The sequence below is a fragment of the Theropithecus gelada genome, chromosome 9, assembly GCF_003255815.1.
Source record: "Theropithecus gelada isolate Dixy chromosome 9, Tgel_1.0, whole genome shotgun sequence".
Classification (NCBI taxonomy): domain Eukaryota; kingdom Metazoa; phylum Chordata; class Mammalia; order Primates; family Cercopithecidae; genus Theropithecus; species Theropithecus gelada.
The window spans coordinates 103,222,538-103,241,556 of record NC_037677.1 but is presented as its reverse complement, the minus strand read 5'-3'; the positions used below and the strand labels follow the sequence as shown (position 1 = coordinate 103,241,556).

Below are 19,019 nucleotides of genomic sequence, written 5' to 3'. Positions count from 1 at the left end.
CAAATAACTTACACATATCAAGTGCTTAACAAATATTGTTTTCATAAATAATTACATGCCTAATTTATAGCTTGCAGAGATATATTTAAAATCCCATTCCTGCAGTTAACCTTCAGATCCAGTTTATTCAGTTTATTCATTTGTGAACCTGTCTCCAAGACATGCTACTTCTTTTCAAATAACTGGTGAGTGGAGATTTGCATTCATTTATACAATAAGCATCTAGGGAATCTAGGGAATCTCTGTTTTTTTGTTTTTTTGTTTTTTGTTTTTTTTTTTTGAGACAGAGTCTCACTCTGTCGCCCAGGCTGGAGTGCAGTGGTGCGATCTCAGCTCACTGCAAACTCTACCTTCTGGGTTCACGCCATTCTCCTGCCTCAGCCTCCCAAGTAGCTGGGACTAGAGGCATCTGCCACCACACCCAACTAATGTTTTGTATTTTCAGTAGAGACTGGGTTTCACCATGGTCTCCATCTCCTGACCTTGTGATCCACCCACCTCAGCCTCCCAAAGTGCTAGGATTACAGGCTAGCCACTGCGCCCGGCCCCGGCAGGTGTTCTTTAAATACACATTGTAATTGTTTATATACACATTGTGGGGAGTGGGCAGCTGAAAGAAAATTGGGCCCATCCTTCCTGGGGTTCTATGTCCCAGAATGAGAGATCTGAGAGAGAATGGGAGAAGGACTGGCAGGAGACTGTTACCAGGAGAGACTGAATCACTGGTCCTTATCTTATTGCTGTGGCTGCTGGAAGACAAGGTTTCAGTATCAGAGCAGCTTCACTTCATGTCATAGCTCGTGGTCACACACCTTGGACTACACCCTTTTCACCTTAACAAACCAGCTAAACCTTCTTCACATCTCTCATGTATGCAATTGCCCTGGCCTTATGTATCATATGTCTTAAAAACAATAATGGGCTGGGTGCACTGGCTCATGCCTGTAATACCAGCACTTGGGAGCATGAGGTGGGTGGATCACCTGAGGTCAGGAGTTCGAGACTAGCCTGACCAACATGGTGAAATCCCATCTATGTCAAAATTACAAAAATTCGCCAGGCATGGTGGCATGCAGCTGTAGTCCCAGCTACTCGGGAGGCTGAGGCACGAGAATCACTTCAACCTAGGAGGCGGAGGTCGCAGTGAGCTGAGATCGTGCCACTGCACTCCAGCCTGGGCAACAGATTGAGACTCCATCTCAAAACAGAAACAAAAACATAAAACAGCTATGATGACATTTTAGAGAGAGTTTTTCTAGCAAGAATCTGGAAGGCTCTGAATCCATCGCAAACCATTTGATCCATAGAGTTACTTGTGGAAAAACAAACCTGAGCTGTTAACAAAATATCCCTAAAATGCCAATAGCTTTCTCATTGCCTCTAGTAACTTGAAATTTACTCAAGGGCAGGATCCATTTCCGATTTATCATCTTATTCTTCACATGACTCTATGCCTTACATTGCAATTATTCCTTTAAACCTATAGTTTATCAGGGGATATGAGATGAGTGAGGGCCCTCACTCACACCGAGCTAGCTAGACCTGAGGCACAAATACTAGTTGCATGAGACTTTACTAAATTTTACATGAGGAGAATGAAAAGATATTCTGTGCAGAAGATTCAATAAAGTCGAGTCTTTAAGGTTGAACAGGAATTCACCAAAAAGAGAGCAAATAAGCATTGCAGGTTGAGAGGCCAGGTGGCACAAAGGCACAAAAAGGTGGGATTATATGGTTTATGTATACAATTATGTGTTGTCTGACATGGATTGGGGCTTCTAGATATGTACCCTCAAATATTCATAATTAGTATATTTACTGAGGGTAAAATTATGAGCAGAGGGAGAGGGATACAATTCAGGAAAAATAATATGCTGGTATATTATAAACTTTGTTTTCCATCATCCATTGTGTGCTAATGAAGAAATTTTATGCTGGGTGTGGTGGCTCACGCCTGTAATCCCAGCACTTTGGGAGGCTGAGGCGGGTGGATCACAAGGTCAGGAATTCGGGACCATCCTGGCGATCACGGTGAAAACCCGTATCTACTAAAAATACAAAAAAAATTAGCCAGGCGTGGTGGACGGTGCCAGTAGTCCTAGCTACTCAGGAGGCTGAGGCAGGAGAATGGCATGAACCCAGGAGGCGGAGCTTGCAGTGAGTGGAGATCGTGCCAGTGCACTCCAGCCTGGGCGACAGAGCGAGACTCCATCTCAAACAGAAAAAGAAAAAAAAAAGAAGTTTTATCAATGCAAATTTGAGATTATAAGGTATAATGAATTTGGAAAATGAAAAAAAAAAGGCTGCTAGAAGGATTTTGGTGTTTTTTTTTTCCTTTAATAACAGGTTTGGGTAAAACTCCATTATCATTTCTCTTTTTAACAAAGTGTTTACACACAGAAGTTTACAACTCAAGTTGCAAGATATGGTAATTTTATTTAGTCGAGATAGAGACCTGGGAGGAGGAGCTTTTTTTTTTTTTTTTTTTTTTTTTTTTGGTTGTCAAAGAAGATAAATCTGGTGGTTCATGTTAGGTTGGATGTCCTCAAACATTAAGTGAAAAACCCCAGCAGGAAGCTGGAAATGGGGGGTGGAAACTCTGGTGAGAAGACTAGGACCAGAATATGCATTCAACTATGAGCTTTAGTTTACCATGTCATAGCAGATAATCAGGTGAGGGGAATCTACTGACAGGTGATACGTTAAAGCCTTAATTGCTGGTTGAAATATTTCAAGCTCTATCAAACCCTGTATCTTTGTTCTCATGAGAACCCTGGGTCATGAGTCAATTTAGTCCTTTTATTTGGTGGGGAGAAGGAGGGAGTGGGGAATGACCTGAAAACCTGTTGACTCTTCTAAGGCAGAATAGGTAAGGTTTTCCATGAGAACAGAAAGTAAAAAGAGGGTAAGCAAGGGGCAACACTGACCTTTTATTTGGGAAGGTAAAAGCCTAACTAGATGGATACCTCCTGAATAGCAAATAACAACCCTTTAGGGATTATTTGCGCTTCGTAAGAGTTACGTACTGGGCAAATGAACTGCAATTTGGGTGGTGGGACTTCTGCTCAAAGTACAAAGTCAGGGAGCTGACTAGTTCCCTCAAAGCATTTGAGATACATGAAACCCCACCCCATAGTTAGAAAACTCTTTCCAACTCACGATGGGAGATATCTGCTGTAAATAGCAGTTGTTCTCAAACGTGACTTTACATTGCAATTAACTTAGGATGTTTTATAAAAATAGAGATTTTCCAAGCCTCACCACACAGAGTGAAGAATCCCAAGGAGCCAGGAGTCTTCAATTTTAGCAAGCTCCCCCTAATGATGCTTATGATGGTGGCCTCATCACCAGTTTCAGCAACCACTGTTCACCAGCCTTTCACAGACAGAAATCCATCTGCATAACAAGGAAAGGTGAACGACTATCTCCAGTAATAAATCTGATTTACAACTCAAGGCATCCACTAAAACAGAAGCATGAATTAAACAAGAAGAGTCTGTGATATTAAGTACAGGAGGAAATTAGTAATAAACATTAAAATCTGATTTCTTGGAATATTTGGAGCTAACCTAATTGGCAGAATGGGCAAATGACAGTGAGTAAGGGGGAGAAAATGAAACATACCCCTGAATCTGGGGCATATTAAATCCATAATCTAGATGAATGACAAAGGCCAGGCAAGAGCTGTGGCCATGAAGCATTTGAAACATGATTAAAGTGTGAACTGGAATCTTAATGGCAGATGTAATTGAACAGCCATGAGTTTTATGAGAGTTAAACAAATCATATTATCTAGATGCTGTGCATGGGCCAGTGTGAGCATAAAATGATACAGCTACATTTCACTATATTTCTGTACATATTTCAGAATTCAGAGGTTGCCGTATCCTGGGCTTTCCAGTTTGGTCACTGTTCATCTGGAGTTCTGGATACATGTGATAAAAATGGTAAAGAGTTAATATTTATCAAAGGAAGAGCCTCAAACCTCAAGTTAAATAAAAAACATGACAAAAATGATACACAGGAACATTGCTTCCATCCCCTCCTGTCTGTCTATCAGTTGCCTTATTTAAGCTGTTCGGTTTAGGAAAACTGTCTTTTGTCAAGGGTATGTGTGGGTTTTTTAATAAAACTGTTATCTTGTGTTATCTTGGCCTCTATGGCTGCTGCTGACTGGTTTAATTTCTTTTGCAGGTGTAATAAAAAGATGTTATCATAGAGATATTAGAGAATTAATATTTGCAGGCTTCGGTTGCTACCACTGGATGTGTTATGAGTAAATTTGGGAGGGAATAAGAAACTTCAAATTTCAGCCTAGGTCGTGATACATCATGAATTCTGCACTACAGTTTCACATTGAGAAAAAGACTTTCCACTTGAAGGGAGAATTACCATTCGTCAAGAAGCTTTAGAAACCTACAGTATAATCTAAGCCACAACATTATGGATGCAGATGCCAAATAGGAGTTGTGGAACGCTGAACTGTAAAGAGAAGTAAATTGTTGCAATAACATTTTCCATTTAGGGATGAAATTAGTACTGGTGAAATTCTTCCACAGCCAAGAAGTTTATCTGTCTCTTTAATTTCTGGTCACCGTATTATCTACATAGTAATCATTTACAAGTCTTCTTTAAGCAAAGCTGTGGTACCAATAGTTTTCTTCCTTTTTTTTTTCCCCCAAAATAAATATATGTTTTTATCTTCAAGTAATTGGGTAGTTTCACAGATACATAGACCCAGTGACTTTTCATAGTTATTTAATCATTATGGTGTTATAAACAATAATGGATTTATCATGTAGGTATATATCTAAATATATCCCTCCCCACAATATGATTAAATGTGATATTTTCATCTACCTATCAGGGTGCAGCAATGAGGTTACTCGTTGGCTTTTTTTAGACACAGGATCTAGTTCTGTGATCCAGTCTGGAGAGCAATGGCACATCATAGCTCACTACAGCCGTAAACTTCTGGGCTCAAGAGATCTGCCTGCCTCAGCCTCTCGAGTAGCTAGGACTACAGGCACGCACCACCACACCCAATTAATATTTTTATTTTCTGTAGAGACAGGGTGTTGCTATGTTGACCAGGTTGATCTCAAACTCTTGGCCTCAGGAGATTCACCCACTTCAGCCTCCCAAAGCATTGAGATTGCAGGCATGAGCCACCATGCCTGGTCTAGCTTCTAATAAATTATTTCTTCACTATTTCTTTTTTTTCTGAGATTATGGGAGACCATAAAAGGGGCTGAAATTACCATAGGGTAACTAGACTGAGTTAGTCAGGCTAGAGGATATGTATGGAAACTCTTGGTCAGAGAATGGTCAGCAAGGAACAGTCAGATGAACAGAAACGGGCACAAACATGCATCAGAAATGGTTTCCCAGGGGAAGGCAAGGCAGATAGTCAAGAGAAATCAGTTAAAAAAAAAAAAAAAGTGAAAGAAAGGGGAAGCATAACACATGTAAAATACAGAGAAGATGCCAGAACATAGGACAAGCTACCCTTTAGACACCAAATGTCTTATACCTGGAGTGATCAGGACTGTCCTGGGTTATCTATGCTGTATCAGCGTAAGCTTTAATAGCACCCCCTTTCATTCTTAAAGTGTCTTATTCTTCGAAAATAATACGTATGGTCTTCTTACTTTTACTCTGCCACCCTGAGAATGGGGATAGAAGTCTATACCAAAAATTGGCTAATGTGGAGCCCAAAGGTAATAATTGGCAATTGAAAGTTTAGCCAATTGAAAGAGACTTTTGAGGAAAGTAAATAAGCTATTGCTATGTAACAAACCACCTAGAAGTTCAGTGGCTTAATAGTAAGCATTTATTATTGCTTATGCATCTAGTCTTACCTATGGTCACTAGTCTGTCTGCAATTAGCTATGGGTTGTTGGTTAGGGAGCTCTGCTGATCTTGGCTGGTCTGTCTCACATGTTATGGGTCAGCTGCCTGCAGGCTGCTCTAGCATGCCTTGGTTAGAATAATTAACCTGGCTTCTACATGGCCTTTCATCCTTTGACTGTTCTAGGCTTGCTCACACATGGCAGTGGTAGAATTCCAAGAGAAAAAGCAGAGGCACACCATTGCTTCCATTGCATTCCATTGCCACATGCAGATTATAATGATAGCTCAGATTCAAGGCATGAAGAAACAGATTTTACCTCTTGGTGAGACAAGTTTCAAACTCATTGCACAAGGCTTAGACATAGAGAAGGGTAGAGGATTGAGCCAGCAATGTAATCCATATCTACACGAGGCTGACTGCTCACTTAGGGGAGATTTGAGATGCTTTTAGGTAGTTTAAAAAACTTTCTTCTGGAGTCATCACCAGATTGAGCTACTATCAACAGCAAAGGGGCACATTTTTGTGTGTGTGGGGGGTGGTATTTTTGCTTTGTTTTAGTGATCCAGAGAATATAAAAGTCAGGCATGCCCTAAAGACAGGACTGGAAGTTTTATAAGTGAGAATAGCTGGGGCCTGCTATGCAGTATTCTCAAACTGTTATACATAATAATTACCCGTGTACCTTGTCACATATATGGATTTTGGAGACCTACTCTCAAAGACTATACATTTTTTTTTCTTTTTTTTGAGACAGATTCTCACTGTGTCTCCCAGGCTCGAGTGCAGTGGCGCAATCTCGGCTCACTGCAAGCTCTACCTCCCGGGTTCATGCTATTCTCCTGCCTCAGCCTCCTGAGTAGCTGGGACTACAGGTGCCCGCAACCACACCCGGCTAATTTTTTTTGGACTATACATATTTTTTTCAAGTGAAGCCTAGGAAGCAATATTCTCACAAGTGCTCCAAGTAATTCTGATTCAGGTAGTCCATAAACTACACTTTGAGGAATATTTCACATAATAGCCAGGAATCATCACCTTCCAACCCTAGAAAACCAAAAGTCATTCTTCTCTTCTTGTCTATTATGATGATGCTTGCTCTTGGAGTTACTGATGTTTGTCATTACTTGGCTAAGTGACCTCAACTCCCTGTCACTGGATATTACTGAAGACTCACCCTCAGTTTAAATTCAGAAACAATGCTTCACTAGTCATTAGAGCTACTAAAGGATAAACTGAGACACATTAAAATGTTGAAGAGTTTATTTGAGCAAATAATGATTCATTAATCAGTTAGCACCAGACCACAGTTGATTTAAGGCTCCCTAAAAGGCATGAAGCTTTTATGGGGTGAAGATGAAAGCTAGGCAAAGAAAATATTTGATTGGTTAAAACAGAGCAATAGCCTTCTTTGGATCATTCTAGTAGAAAGTCCCTCATTACATTTTAGTTAGTGGTTTCTAATTGATTAAGCTTAAGTTTCGTTTTCCTAGAATATGACTGTTTACTTGGATTTTGGTTTGCTTACATAGGAACCCAGGACTCCAGAGCTGCCTCAGTCTAATGGCCTCCCAATTGGCTACTTTAACAAGAGGCTTCCCTGGAAATTCCCACCTAGTCTGGTCTGCAGTCTTGTGGCTTTATACCAATAACGTAGCAAACTTTAAGACTCTCATGATTGGACTTGTTTCTAAATGGAGGAAAGGCCCATTGGACAACCGAGAGTTCTCTGTAAATAGAAGCCTTTCTGCCCATTCTGCATTCTGCATAAACTTTCTCTGTGCTATTCCCATATCACTGTAATTCTTAAAAAATATTTCAGACCACATGGATTTCATGATATTCAAGGCATGTAACTCAAACCTGAATTGATCTACTTTGGGGTCAGGAGAGGAAAAAAGAAAATCAAGGTATGGTAAATTACTTCTGCAACATCCTGACAACACTAACTCTCTTGGATTAGAATTAGAGTTGAAAGTTTCGGGGTCATAGTGCAAGTAGCAGTTCTCCAGGAAAGTCCTTTTGATAGAATGAAAGTGAACACTGGACAACAATAAGATTATTCTGCATGGCTTCACTGGGTGATGCTACCATGTTATTGACCTTAAAACTTGGAGATAAACCAAGCAAAGGGCAAAACTGCAGCAAGGGGGGCAGGGTGTGATGGCTCACATCTGTAATCCCAGCACTTTGGGAGGCCAAAGCAGGTGGATCGCTCAAGGTTAGGGTTCAAGACCAGGCTGGCCAACATGGTGAAACCCAAACTCTACTAAAAGTACAAAAAAAAAAAATTAGCCATGCGTGGTGGCGGGTGCCTGAAATCTCAGCTACTTGAGAGGCTGAGGCAGGAGAATTGATTGAACACAGGAGAAGGTTGCAGTGAATCGAGATCATGCCACTGCACTCCAGTCTGGGTGACAAAGCAAGATTTCATCTAAAAACAAAATAAAACGAAAAAACTGCAGCAACAGGGAAAGCAGTGCCTGGGGAGAGGCATTTCCTAGAGTGTTACATGGAACCTAGTTCTGCAAAGGGTCTGTGGTCAAATGAGTTTATGAAAGACTATGGTAAAGTTCAATGTGTTCTTTTCTGCAAGGGCTGCTGTGACCCTTTAAAATACTGATGTACATTGTGAATCTCCACATGAGGAATGCTGTATGTATCATTGCCCCAAATTATCTCACCATAGAACTGTCATCAGTTTTCAGGATTTTTTTTCTGTAGAAGAATACACTTTCAGAAATACGATAGCATTAAAATGACAAGGTTAGAAATATTGGGCATGCAGTCTGTCCCAAATACTATGACAGTGCTTTATAAATTCCATCTCATTTTAATCTCACGACTTTCTAGACCAAACACTAGTTTCATCTCCATTTTGCAGATGAGGAAACTGAGATTTAATATAAGTCACTTAATCTATAAGTGACGGAGCCAGGTCTGATTCTGAAAAGGGATCATATCATTTCTGAACCCCAAAGGTGGAATTTTGAATTTGTTCTCATACATACTACTATAACCACTTATTTAGCACTTACTACATGGCAATCACTTTTCACAAGAAAATTGTTGTTATTATTGTAAGTGTTCCCATTATTATCATCCCAGGTCCTCGTGAATAAAATATAAAAATTCAATGCATTTCCAAACTCCTCAAAGGATTTTAGAAATGATATGTGCAAGTACGCAGGCTTAGAAATGTTGAGTCACTTGGAAGAACTGCTTGTATCCATGTTTTACTTTGTGCATGAATAATGGCAAAAAACTGCTCAGCACTTTTCCTACACGTCTACCTTGTTTAAGCTGCAACTGGAAAGGGATTAATGTATGCTAATTCCACACAACAAGCTAAAGCCCATTTATCACAAGTTTCCATTCCTCAGCAAAACACACACAAATGCACCGAAGTGTTGGGCAAACTAAGAAATGCAGCTGCTGTTGTGTGGAGCAATAATAGGTCTGTTTATAGTCAGGCACAGATCAGCAAACAGAAGCCACCCACAGAACACAGAGGGCAGTGGTAGTCAGTCTCTGGCCACTGCTGCTGACTGCTTCCTGCTTCCTGCTTCCTGCTTCCTGCCTCTGAGAAGTGACTGACTGATGCAGAGATGGGGAGGGCGAAAGGATAACACACATTTTAGAACTGGGATACGGAAGTTCATTTTCCCAGAATAATATGCTAATTACTTAACAGTGTTAATGCTGCTTGTTGAAGCATGATGATTTAAGTGTAAATGATTTAGAATTGAAAGACTTAACCTGGGGATGGGGAGAGATAGGAGGAAGGAAAGAGAAGGGAAAAGGTTCATTTGTGTGTGTGTGTGTGTGTGTGCATATGCGAGTTTGCTTTCTGTGTTGCTGACAGCTTGGACAAAGTAATTTTCTCTCTTAGTTTTCCATTTATTTCAAATGTCAACCTTTTCAAGCAAGCTCAGTATTCTTAGTTGCTTCATATCACTGGTATTCTGGTTATGCTGAAAGAGCATTTAGCTGGGAGTGAAAAGTTTAGCTTTATTTCAACCTCTAACCATTCCAATCATCTGTGGCCCCTCTTTGAGCCTCCATTGTTCCCTGAAAAATGAAGGATTTGTGTTAGAAGATTGCCTTTAAAACATCTTCCTAATATAATTTCCTTGATGTGATGATGGTATTGTGCTAATAATGAGAGAGAGAGAGAGAGAGAGAGAGAGAGAGATCTTTTAGAGTTACAGGTGGTTAAATTGTAGGTTTTCCAAGATTTACTTCAAAATAATCCAGTGGTTGGAGGTTGTGGGAACTGGATAAAATAAGATTGGCTGTCAGTTGATGGTTGTTGAAGCTGGGTGGTAGATACAAGAGGCTTCATTTCTGTATTCTCTGTGTGTGTGTGTGTGTGTGTGGTTGCATGCACACATATCCATACACATACACACACGTATGCATATATGTGTACATATACCTGTCTTCCAAACTTAAGAGTACATGATTTATTATTCCTACTGCTCCTTTTAAAACTTAATATTTTAACTTGTGCCAGTTGTTAATTTGCTTCTTGTGCTATAGTCTTAGTCCTAATCCCCATCCTCAGAAATATATATTTTACTGAAATTAGCCCAGGATTGAGTATATAGAAAGTGTGTGTGTGTGTGTGTGTGTGTGTGCGCGCACGCACGTGCGTATATGATGATTCGGGTTCAAGTCTTAGTTCTTCCGTTTACTAGTAAGTTCTAAGTCCTTTTAAAACAATGCTAACCAATGAGAACTTCATTGCTATCTGTTTAATGGGATCATAATCACTGCCTTCCATTTGTGAAAATCAATTGTGATAATGTCTATGACAAATGGAAGGTGTTCTCTTCCCCTGATGACATCCTACCAGTTGCATGGTGAGTTCTGAAGAATTTCTGGACGTCTCTACCGATGGTACTGAGAGCTTTCTTTCCTAATTTTGAACCAAAAGAAAATTTGCCTTGGATGTTTCACGTCAGTGGGACACCCCCCCCCCACCTCATCTTTACACACAAACTCACATACTCCCATTTCAAAACTGAGGTGATGCTTGACTTACAGGGGAGAGAAAATAGTGGGGGGTTCCTTATATTCAGTGCCTCCTGAAAGCCAACTCTCCTGAAATGACTATTTTCATTTTTCACCAAAACTATGTGATTAGATGCAATATGCTTTCCAGTATCAATACAGAGTGGCTGAGATGTAATCCTGAAAAAAATAGAGCAGAAGCAACTGAGAATCTTGTCTGAGACCATCAGTGTTATAGTCACTTATTCTTGAACTTTTTTACCTGGGTGACTAGAACATTGCCCTCTCAGCTCACACCAGAGAAAACCACAGAAAATGGCGATTAAAGGTCACCTGTATTTCTGGGTATCAGGGTTTGCTTAAGTTGATGGAAGGTAAAGGTCAGCACCAAGGCTTCCCTGGAGTACCTGTGGCTTGTCTTTTATGCGTGAGCTACGCTACGTTTGCAAAATGTCAGCTTTTAAGAGGATAGAAATTAATTGCAAAGTCTACAGGTACAACAGGTTTGACTGTGAGATGGCAGAAGGTGTACAGGTGGAGAGAAGTGTTTTCCAGACTGCGCTTTAAGGCGAAACTCAGGGAGGGAGACTCTTTTATGGAGGCAGAGGCTTCTGTTTTGTCTGGGAGAAAAACTCACTGTATTTGAGAGGCTGGAGCATCTTGGTGAGGGCTGTCAGAGCTTTTGGGAAATTGTTGAGACAATTCCCCAAACAGGTGGCATATCCCTCCTTCAGCATGTCAGCGGCTGGCCTTGTGAAATATTCACTTGGCCATCACTTTCCTGTGTGCAGAAATACAAGCATGCTCCATCACTTTGCTTTTCTTTCTCTCATGTATGACAACTTTCCAATTATTTTTCTCACATGACAACTACTGGAGTAGGGGTGAGGGGGTGGTTGAATTCACAAATATATTCCTGCAGGTGGTTTTAGTGGCAATCTGTTTTGCTTTGTGGAAAAAGTTTACACTCAGAGTATAATAAAATACAATTATTATATTATTATAAATACTGATTGATAATAATACTAGCAGCAGTAGAAATGAAATCTAGTAATTACATGACTTACCATGTGCTTGGCACTTTTCTCAATGCTTGACATACACTAGCTCACTTAATCCTCATAAGAACCCAGTGACGTATATACCATTGTTATTATTTTACCACATAAGGTACATTAAGGTGAAGCAACTTGCCCAAGACCACATAGCTACTTAGAGTGGGACTTGAATACAGACAGCCTGGCCCTGGGGTCTGTAGTTTTCATTGCTTTGCTGCAGAGCAGGAACATTTGGGGTGGGAGTAGGGGTGGGCTTAGATGCATCCCACGTCAGTCATGTGACGTGCTTCTTGTGTGTATACCCCACATGGTTTTCCGGGACTTACCATGCTTGCGTGTGAACCATTTGAACCTCTCATAGTGTCTCACCTGCCCAGTTCTCTACTCATTTTTCTCTGCTCTGTTTCCCCTCCCCAGCCCCCCTGGTGGACCTCACTCCAACCCACAGTGGATCTGCCATGCTGATGCTGCTCTCAGTGGTGTTTGTGGGGCTGGCGGTGTTCGTCATCTACAAGTTTAAAAGGTGCGTGTCCCTCCCTCCACGTCCCCCCACCCCTGACCTCTTCCTTCTCCCTGACAGGTTCAGAAGCATGTGTTACAGTGATGTGCACAGCAGTGATGGTTTCTATTAATATTTTAGGAAGATCCCGGGGATTAATGTTTATGCCCAGATGCAGAATGAGAAAGAACAAGAGATGATCAGTCCAGTCAGTCACTCTGAAAGCAGGCCCAATGTCCCTCAGACTGAACTAAGGAGGCCTGGCCAGCTTATAGATGAGAAGGTGGAATCCCAGCTCATAGGTAAATGATTCCCAGTAGCCACCAGCTGTTCAGCTGAGTAGGCAATGGCTGACTCTCTCTCTAACCCCTTTCTGGCTTGACATAACCACTTTCTTCTGCTCTAACAGCCCTGAGAGAAACAGCTAAGATGGCTTTTTCCCTGCTTCCTCTCATTGGGATGGGGGAAAAACAAACCTCTTGCTTCTATCTAGTTTTTTTCTCTCATTAGTTTATTCCTCCTTTTGCAAAACCCTCCCTAAAATATTGGGCTTAAAATGTTAAAATGTTATATGTTTATGGGCAAACAGAAAAGCATTTGCTTTAATAGTGTATAAGAAGGAGAGGCCTCAGAGGCTAGGGCTGGTGGACCAGAGGGCAGGGCAGGGTTTGCAGGACACGATATGTATTGACTAGAATGAAACGTGGTAACCTCAACTGGATACAGCCCTAAGGAGGACAGACTGCTCCGGAACACCAGTAGAGGAGTGACATAATGAGAGTGGCCAGCCTGATCATCCGGGGAATTTTTTTTTTTACATCTATTAGTAGTCTAGGAACTTTCCCTCAGGAGATTTGGAACCTAAGATTGAGGACAAGAGGCATAAAGTTTGCAGACATCCAGGGAGTGGAGCAATCCTGAGAGAGACCACTGGTGGGTGAGACTATTACAGAGCAGATTAGCAAATTTCTTCCTCTTTTTTGACTGTCCCTTACCAGAAGTTGTCAAATGGACTTTGTCATATTTCATTGGTGCTCTCTCTGCCCGTGAAGTAGGCACGGGAATCCAACAATGAGGTATAGAGAATCTGACGTTCACTTGCTAAATTCTGCTATTTGTTGCAGAAGAAATTTTCCAGGAAGCTAGGCAAACCCATGAAGCCACTATTGCTGATCCATTTCTCTCTTTGGTTCCTCCTGTCTGTTGGCGTTAGGAGTTGAAGCCTTATATGTTTACATTTAGATCCTGCATTGCTGGCAACAGTGAATAAATTATTATATAACTATTCATGCTCCACTCTAATGTGATAAAGACCTAGAAGGCCTTTACATACAATTTTTAATCTTACTTGGAAAACAATGAGTATGTAAATGGAAACATAACCCTCTTTAAATGAATATGGGAAAGGTCTGTGGCTGTGTTAAGGGGAAATTTAAATGCAGTGACTGGTTCCTATCATAGATAATGATAACTGCAGTCACATCTGGTGTCCAATTTTCACAGTGCACTTTCTTTTATTTGAGGAGACAAGGTAATAAATGTGTAATTGCTTGGGGTTAAAAAGAATAAAAGCCTTTTCTGTCTTCAAGTCCAGAGAGGCATTCACCCTGGCTACTCATTCCTAAAGCTTCTAAGTGCATGTTTTGGGATCATTTGGTTCTCAGCTGCATTTCCGTAGGGTATGAAGCACAGCCTCTACTTGCTTTATTAAAGTAGTAATTCCTCCTTCACCAGGAAGATATCGCAGCACATTGCAAAGTCTCTGACACCTTTCCCTTTCCAGTGTCATTAAATGAGTAAGTGTTACACGTTTTCTCTTAGGAGAGTAGCTTTACCCTCCCCTCCCTCCCCTTCTACTCAACCTGGTGACTCATCTCTCCGATTGCAAAGAGCAAGACACGCCACTCCGCCTTCAACGCCAAAGCGGGGATCTGCTGGGGCACAGTATGCAATTTAAGGAAAACCCCCAAAGGCTACAGGCGACCTGCTGATCAGGAAAGAATTTCGCTCTTGTCAAGTACATCATCCTTCATGACCACTAACTTTGTGTTTCTTTTCTTTCCTTTGTTGTTCTGTTTCCTGTTTTGCCAGGAAGTATTTCCATAGTTGCTGAGAATCAAAGCACAAAAGAAATCCCTACCTATGTAAATGTTTGAATGGAGGACGCCAGTAAAAAAACAAAACAAAAACAAAACATAAAATATAAACAATCAAAATCCAAACAAACAAACAAACACTCACTGCATCGGGACTTTTTAATTCTTCAGACACAGACAACAAGGGTTTTTAGCTTTAAGCCTGTGCATGTGGATGATACTCTGAGAACATGTCTGGAGGGGCAGTGTACAGGTGCTCTATTTTAATGGAAAACACTCCCCTCTCCCTCTTTCTTCTTCTCCTCTCTCTTTTTTCTGATCGGTCGTGTTTGTAGAAAATTCATAACATATATAGGCCAAGGAAATCTGCATGTATTTTTGGAAATATTCTTGGCTCCAGATTATCAGCTATTTTAGCATTAAAGGCTGATGGGTGGATTAGCTACCCCAGCTCCTTTCATAAGACACAAAGACATGCACAGGAGTTTGAAACCCTGAGCTGTTTCTCTGTTCCACTTTCCATATTGTCATTTCCCTTCTAAGTTAGCTTTGGTAGCTCTGTTGGTCAGCAGTGGCCACGAGGCTGCTTTCTGCACTCTCTGTGGCCACAGGAACAAAGATGCGAGTTGAAGATCCCTTTGTGCCGGTAGAATAAGGAAGGCAGGGAGGCAAAGCATGTCAGAAACGGACCTCGGTTTCCTGTTCACCTCTTTCCACCATGATTGCCTCCCCTTGCAGCTTTCCCTACTCCTGCCCCAACTGCAGTAGGAAATGGAATCCCATTAGTTACCCATTGTCCTGTCTTCACATTTGTTTGTCATCCATGTGTGACCCTGATCTGTTGATATCTTTGAATGTCTTCCTTCCAAACCCCAAGTAAGTTGTCCTTCAACTGTTCTTAATTTTTCTTCCCAAACATATTGCTAGATTCTGGACATTAACCCTGATGTTTCCTAAATACTGGCCTGGCCTCTGCCGCCCCTGCCTCCACCACTCGCAAGTTTCTGAGCCCTTTGTCAGTTTTGTACATTCCCAAGCATGCCAGCTTCTGTGCCCATGGACCTTACTGCATCCTGCACAGCAGGGTTCAGTTTCATGTATCTTTGTCTTTTCCTCTAGAACCTGCCTTTTTCAAATATCCCCGCCTTTTCCCACCTGCAAACGTATACTGTATGTGAAAGAGTTGATATATGCAAAGCAATTCAAACCTGGCCATGTACTTTGGAAAAGAAAGCATAGAGATGAATTGTGGTGTTCTCACACCTTAACAAAAATCTCGTGCAATCTGATTCCAGAAGATTCTTGTGAGAAATGTTTTGAATGTGTGACAGTTTTGCAGGGCAGTTTCCTCCTGTGATGGTTGCTGTTACCCGGTATTTCCACTCTCACAATAGAATAGAAATGTTTGTGAAATAAAACTGATTTTAACTAGAAGGAGAAACAGGTTAATGGACTTTGTGTTTAAGAGTGTCAAACAGTCTGAGAGAATAAATGGGGGAATTATCTTACGTTAGGGTGAGAGTTTGATTATTTAGAATGATCCCAGTGATTTCATGTGTGCTCTCTGACCTCTGAGTATCGTAGTATCATTAAAGGAAAGATTTATGTCTGTATAAAGGAGAAAATTTAGCTGATTGTCAAAAAAGATTGGCACAAAGCATGAAGAAACCCCAGTTTTCCCCAGGGTAATCATGAAAGAAGGCCCAGAGAAAAAGGGAGACAAAAGCCTGTTCAGCAGAGGCCCCTTTAGTATTACGACTGGGCAGAGACCACTATAAACTATAGGAGAAAGAAGTTCTGATAAACCTCTTAGTACGCTTAGCCTCCTTCTTTGCTATGTCCCTAAGCCAACAGTGTATAACCCAGGCCCTGGTGATAATGAGGGTGTCCTAAAGATCCTGATGTCCATGACTTCATGTAGTTCAGGCACAGAAAGAATAGCAAAGCTGCTGTCAGAAGTTTATCAGGCAGAGATGTTTATGGTTGAGGATACCCCATATGAATCTGGGAAATGGGCTAGGCCTGAGGCAGCCACCTATTTGTAGAACTCAATTGATCCCCAACCTGCCAGGCTTCCTATCTCATAGGAAACATCCTCATTGATCCTCTTCAGTTGGAGCCTCCCAAATTTAATCTAGAAGACAAAGTGTTGGAAAACCAAAAGAGGCTCACTCAGACCAGCACAGGGAGTCCTCAGAGTTGCAGTTCAATTCATTTTAATTAGAAAAGTATGAAAAAGGAATAACACTCTTATTCTAGCACAGTGCCTTGCCTAGAGTAGTAGTATGAAAATTACTTGTTGAAGAAATAAATGAATGGAAAGACATAGGGAAGAATGGGCTGTAAATCCTAATTAAAAATAGAGGTAGACATGAGATGCCTGGCATTTTGGAAAGTGACCAAAGATGGCCAGCTAGAGATCTAGCATCTCCAGGATCCTCATGTGCCTCTCCTCAAAGCTTCCTCCCATCTGTAGGAGATTAGTGAGGCAAGGTGCTGCTCAGAGAGGAGGACCTCATTGTTCTTATGACCTTGGCCAGTTGTTCTCAAAGTGTGGTACCTGAATCAGCAGTATCACCATCACTTGGGCTTGTTAGAGATCCAGATTCTGGATCCATACTCCATACCTACTGAATTAGAAACTCTAGGGGATGAGTAGTGGTGTTCTCTATTGCTAAGTGATAGTGGGCCCAGCCATCTATTTTAACGAGCCCTCCCAGTGATTGTGATACATACTAAAGTTTGAGAACCATTGTACTAGGCCATTCCGGCTGACTCACAAAGAGAAGGCAGTAATGAGAGCCTACAAATGGGAGGGACCTAAGTGCCTACCTACTCACTAATCGCAGGTGCAAACACACAAGGAGTTTGGTGGGCTTAAGGTCAGAGGAATGTGTAGGGAGTAATGTATGTGGAAGCTAAGATTCAGGGCAAGCTAAAAATCCAATACTGCAACGTTTTCCAAAATCCCAGAAGGCAAACTGTGCATGTTCTACCCTGAACCACCCACGCAACACTTTCTCCCTTGCCTTATTTTTAATTGGATTCACTGTCCAAAATGCAGAGGTTTGCTTTGCTTTTTTTCAGAAGTTCCAAACAGCAACTTTGAGAGCAATGGGGTGCTTGGCAGCTGTTCTGTGTTTTCCAGGAATCCAACTGAGCATTGAAATCTCTCATTTGCCGACTTATTTTTATAGGAAGCCAATGTAAAAAAAAAAAAAAAAGAAAGTTTTCTTATAGTATTGGAACTACTTCTAATTTTAAAATGACTTTTTTGATGTATTTTTTGTTAAATACTATGTAGTGTAATGTATAATTGCTCTTGTTTATTGCTTTTACAATCATATTTATTAAACAGATAATGTCTCTAAAGTCTTTGCCTCAGGTATTTTTTTTAATCCTAAACCCTTGGTGTTCATTCTAAATATAGAAGTGTTGCATGTATAGGATTTCATAGAGGCTAATTGCATAAGAAATAGTAAACACCACAGGCTTGAGGTTTTTTGCTGTTTTTTTTTTTTCACTAACAAGGCAGAATGTATGTACTACCTGAATTCTACCTGCATTTCAATTAACTATATAATATCTGTTTATTAAATTACTTTGATTTAAAAATTAGTCCAAACTGGTTATTTTAGAATGAGTACATGCTCATTATTATTAGTTCAGAATTAGAAATTATGAATGGGGAACAAACTCATAAACTCATTCAAATTTGTTCATAACCTTGTGATTACCAAAAGACCAAACCTGCATGGAATGAACTGAAACATGGGGATTGGTAAAAAACAGCAGATGAGTAAAAACAGCTGTGAACCTGGAATCAGGAAAGAGGAGTTCGCCTCTGGCTATGCCAGCTGTGTGACCTTGAGCAAATCATTTTAACAGATAAGAGCTTTAGTGCTCTCATGCATATAATTTGGAAGAAGATCCCTTCCAGCTCTGCCTTTCCAAATACTATGGGTGAGTCATTCCCCAAGAGTCCCAACTATTTGATTTAAAGTTAGCAGGAAATAACGTGATAGACTGGATCCATCTTTTCAGCCCTGTGGCTCACCTATGTAAGTGGCATTTCTCCGTGGACATCATTGGGTGTTGATATTTGGCTGAAACATTTGTACAGGCATAAAACCCTCCCTAGCCTTCTCGAAGGCCCAGACACAGAGTGGTGTTGCCTCATTAGCTCAATGTCGGCATGTGTGAAACTTCCTGTTACTTTAGGTGGCCCTAAACCTTTCCATTTCCACAGACTAAATTCCTGAATCTTTATTCCTTTCCAGGCCAGAGCCCATGCACCTCCTGTCTATCAGGAGCAATGTATCACCTGTGTCAGGCAATCAGCAAGCATCCCTATACATGTCAAACAGAGGGGAGTTAATGCACAAAATGTGTGCTGGGTTAATGGACGAACAAAAATACCAAATAGGAACAGGTGAGGCAACCCTAAGATCAGCCTCAGTAGGAAGCCTCTCACTTCCCTGTGCTAGAGAGAGCCCGAT

General features: G+C 41.0%; 1 protein-coding gene across 5 annotated transcripts in view; it reads left to right on the top strand.

The window, feature by feature from the left end:
• SORCS1 (sortilin related VPS10 domain containing receptor 1) overlaps nt 1–18,138 on the top strand; it is a 590,775-nt gene extending 572,637 nt beyond the window's left edge. The window contains exons 25-28 of one of the 5 annotated variants that reach the window (XM_025396365.1): nt 12,343–12,448; nt 12,566–12,726; nt 14,159–14,220; nt 14,315–14,602. In XM_025396365.1, coding sequence (XP_025252150.1) covers nt 12,343–12,448; nt 12,566–12,726; nt 14,159–14,190 — 299 coding nt within the window. In that variant the 3' untranslated portion in view covers nt 14,191–14,220; nt 14,315–14,602. Of the gene's footprint in view, nt 1–12,342; nt 12,449–12,565; nt 12,727–14,158; nt 14,221–14,245 lie in introns of all 5 variants that reach the window. The other 4 variants (XM_025396364.1, XM_025396366.1, XM_025396369.1 and 1 more) reach the window with 4 other exon arrangements.
• The last annotated feature ends 881 nt before the right edge of the window (nt 18,139–19,019 follow it).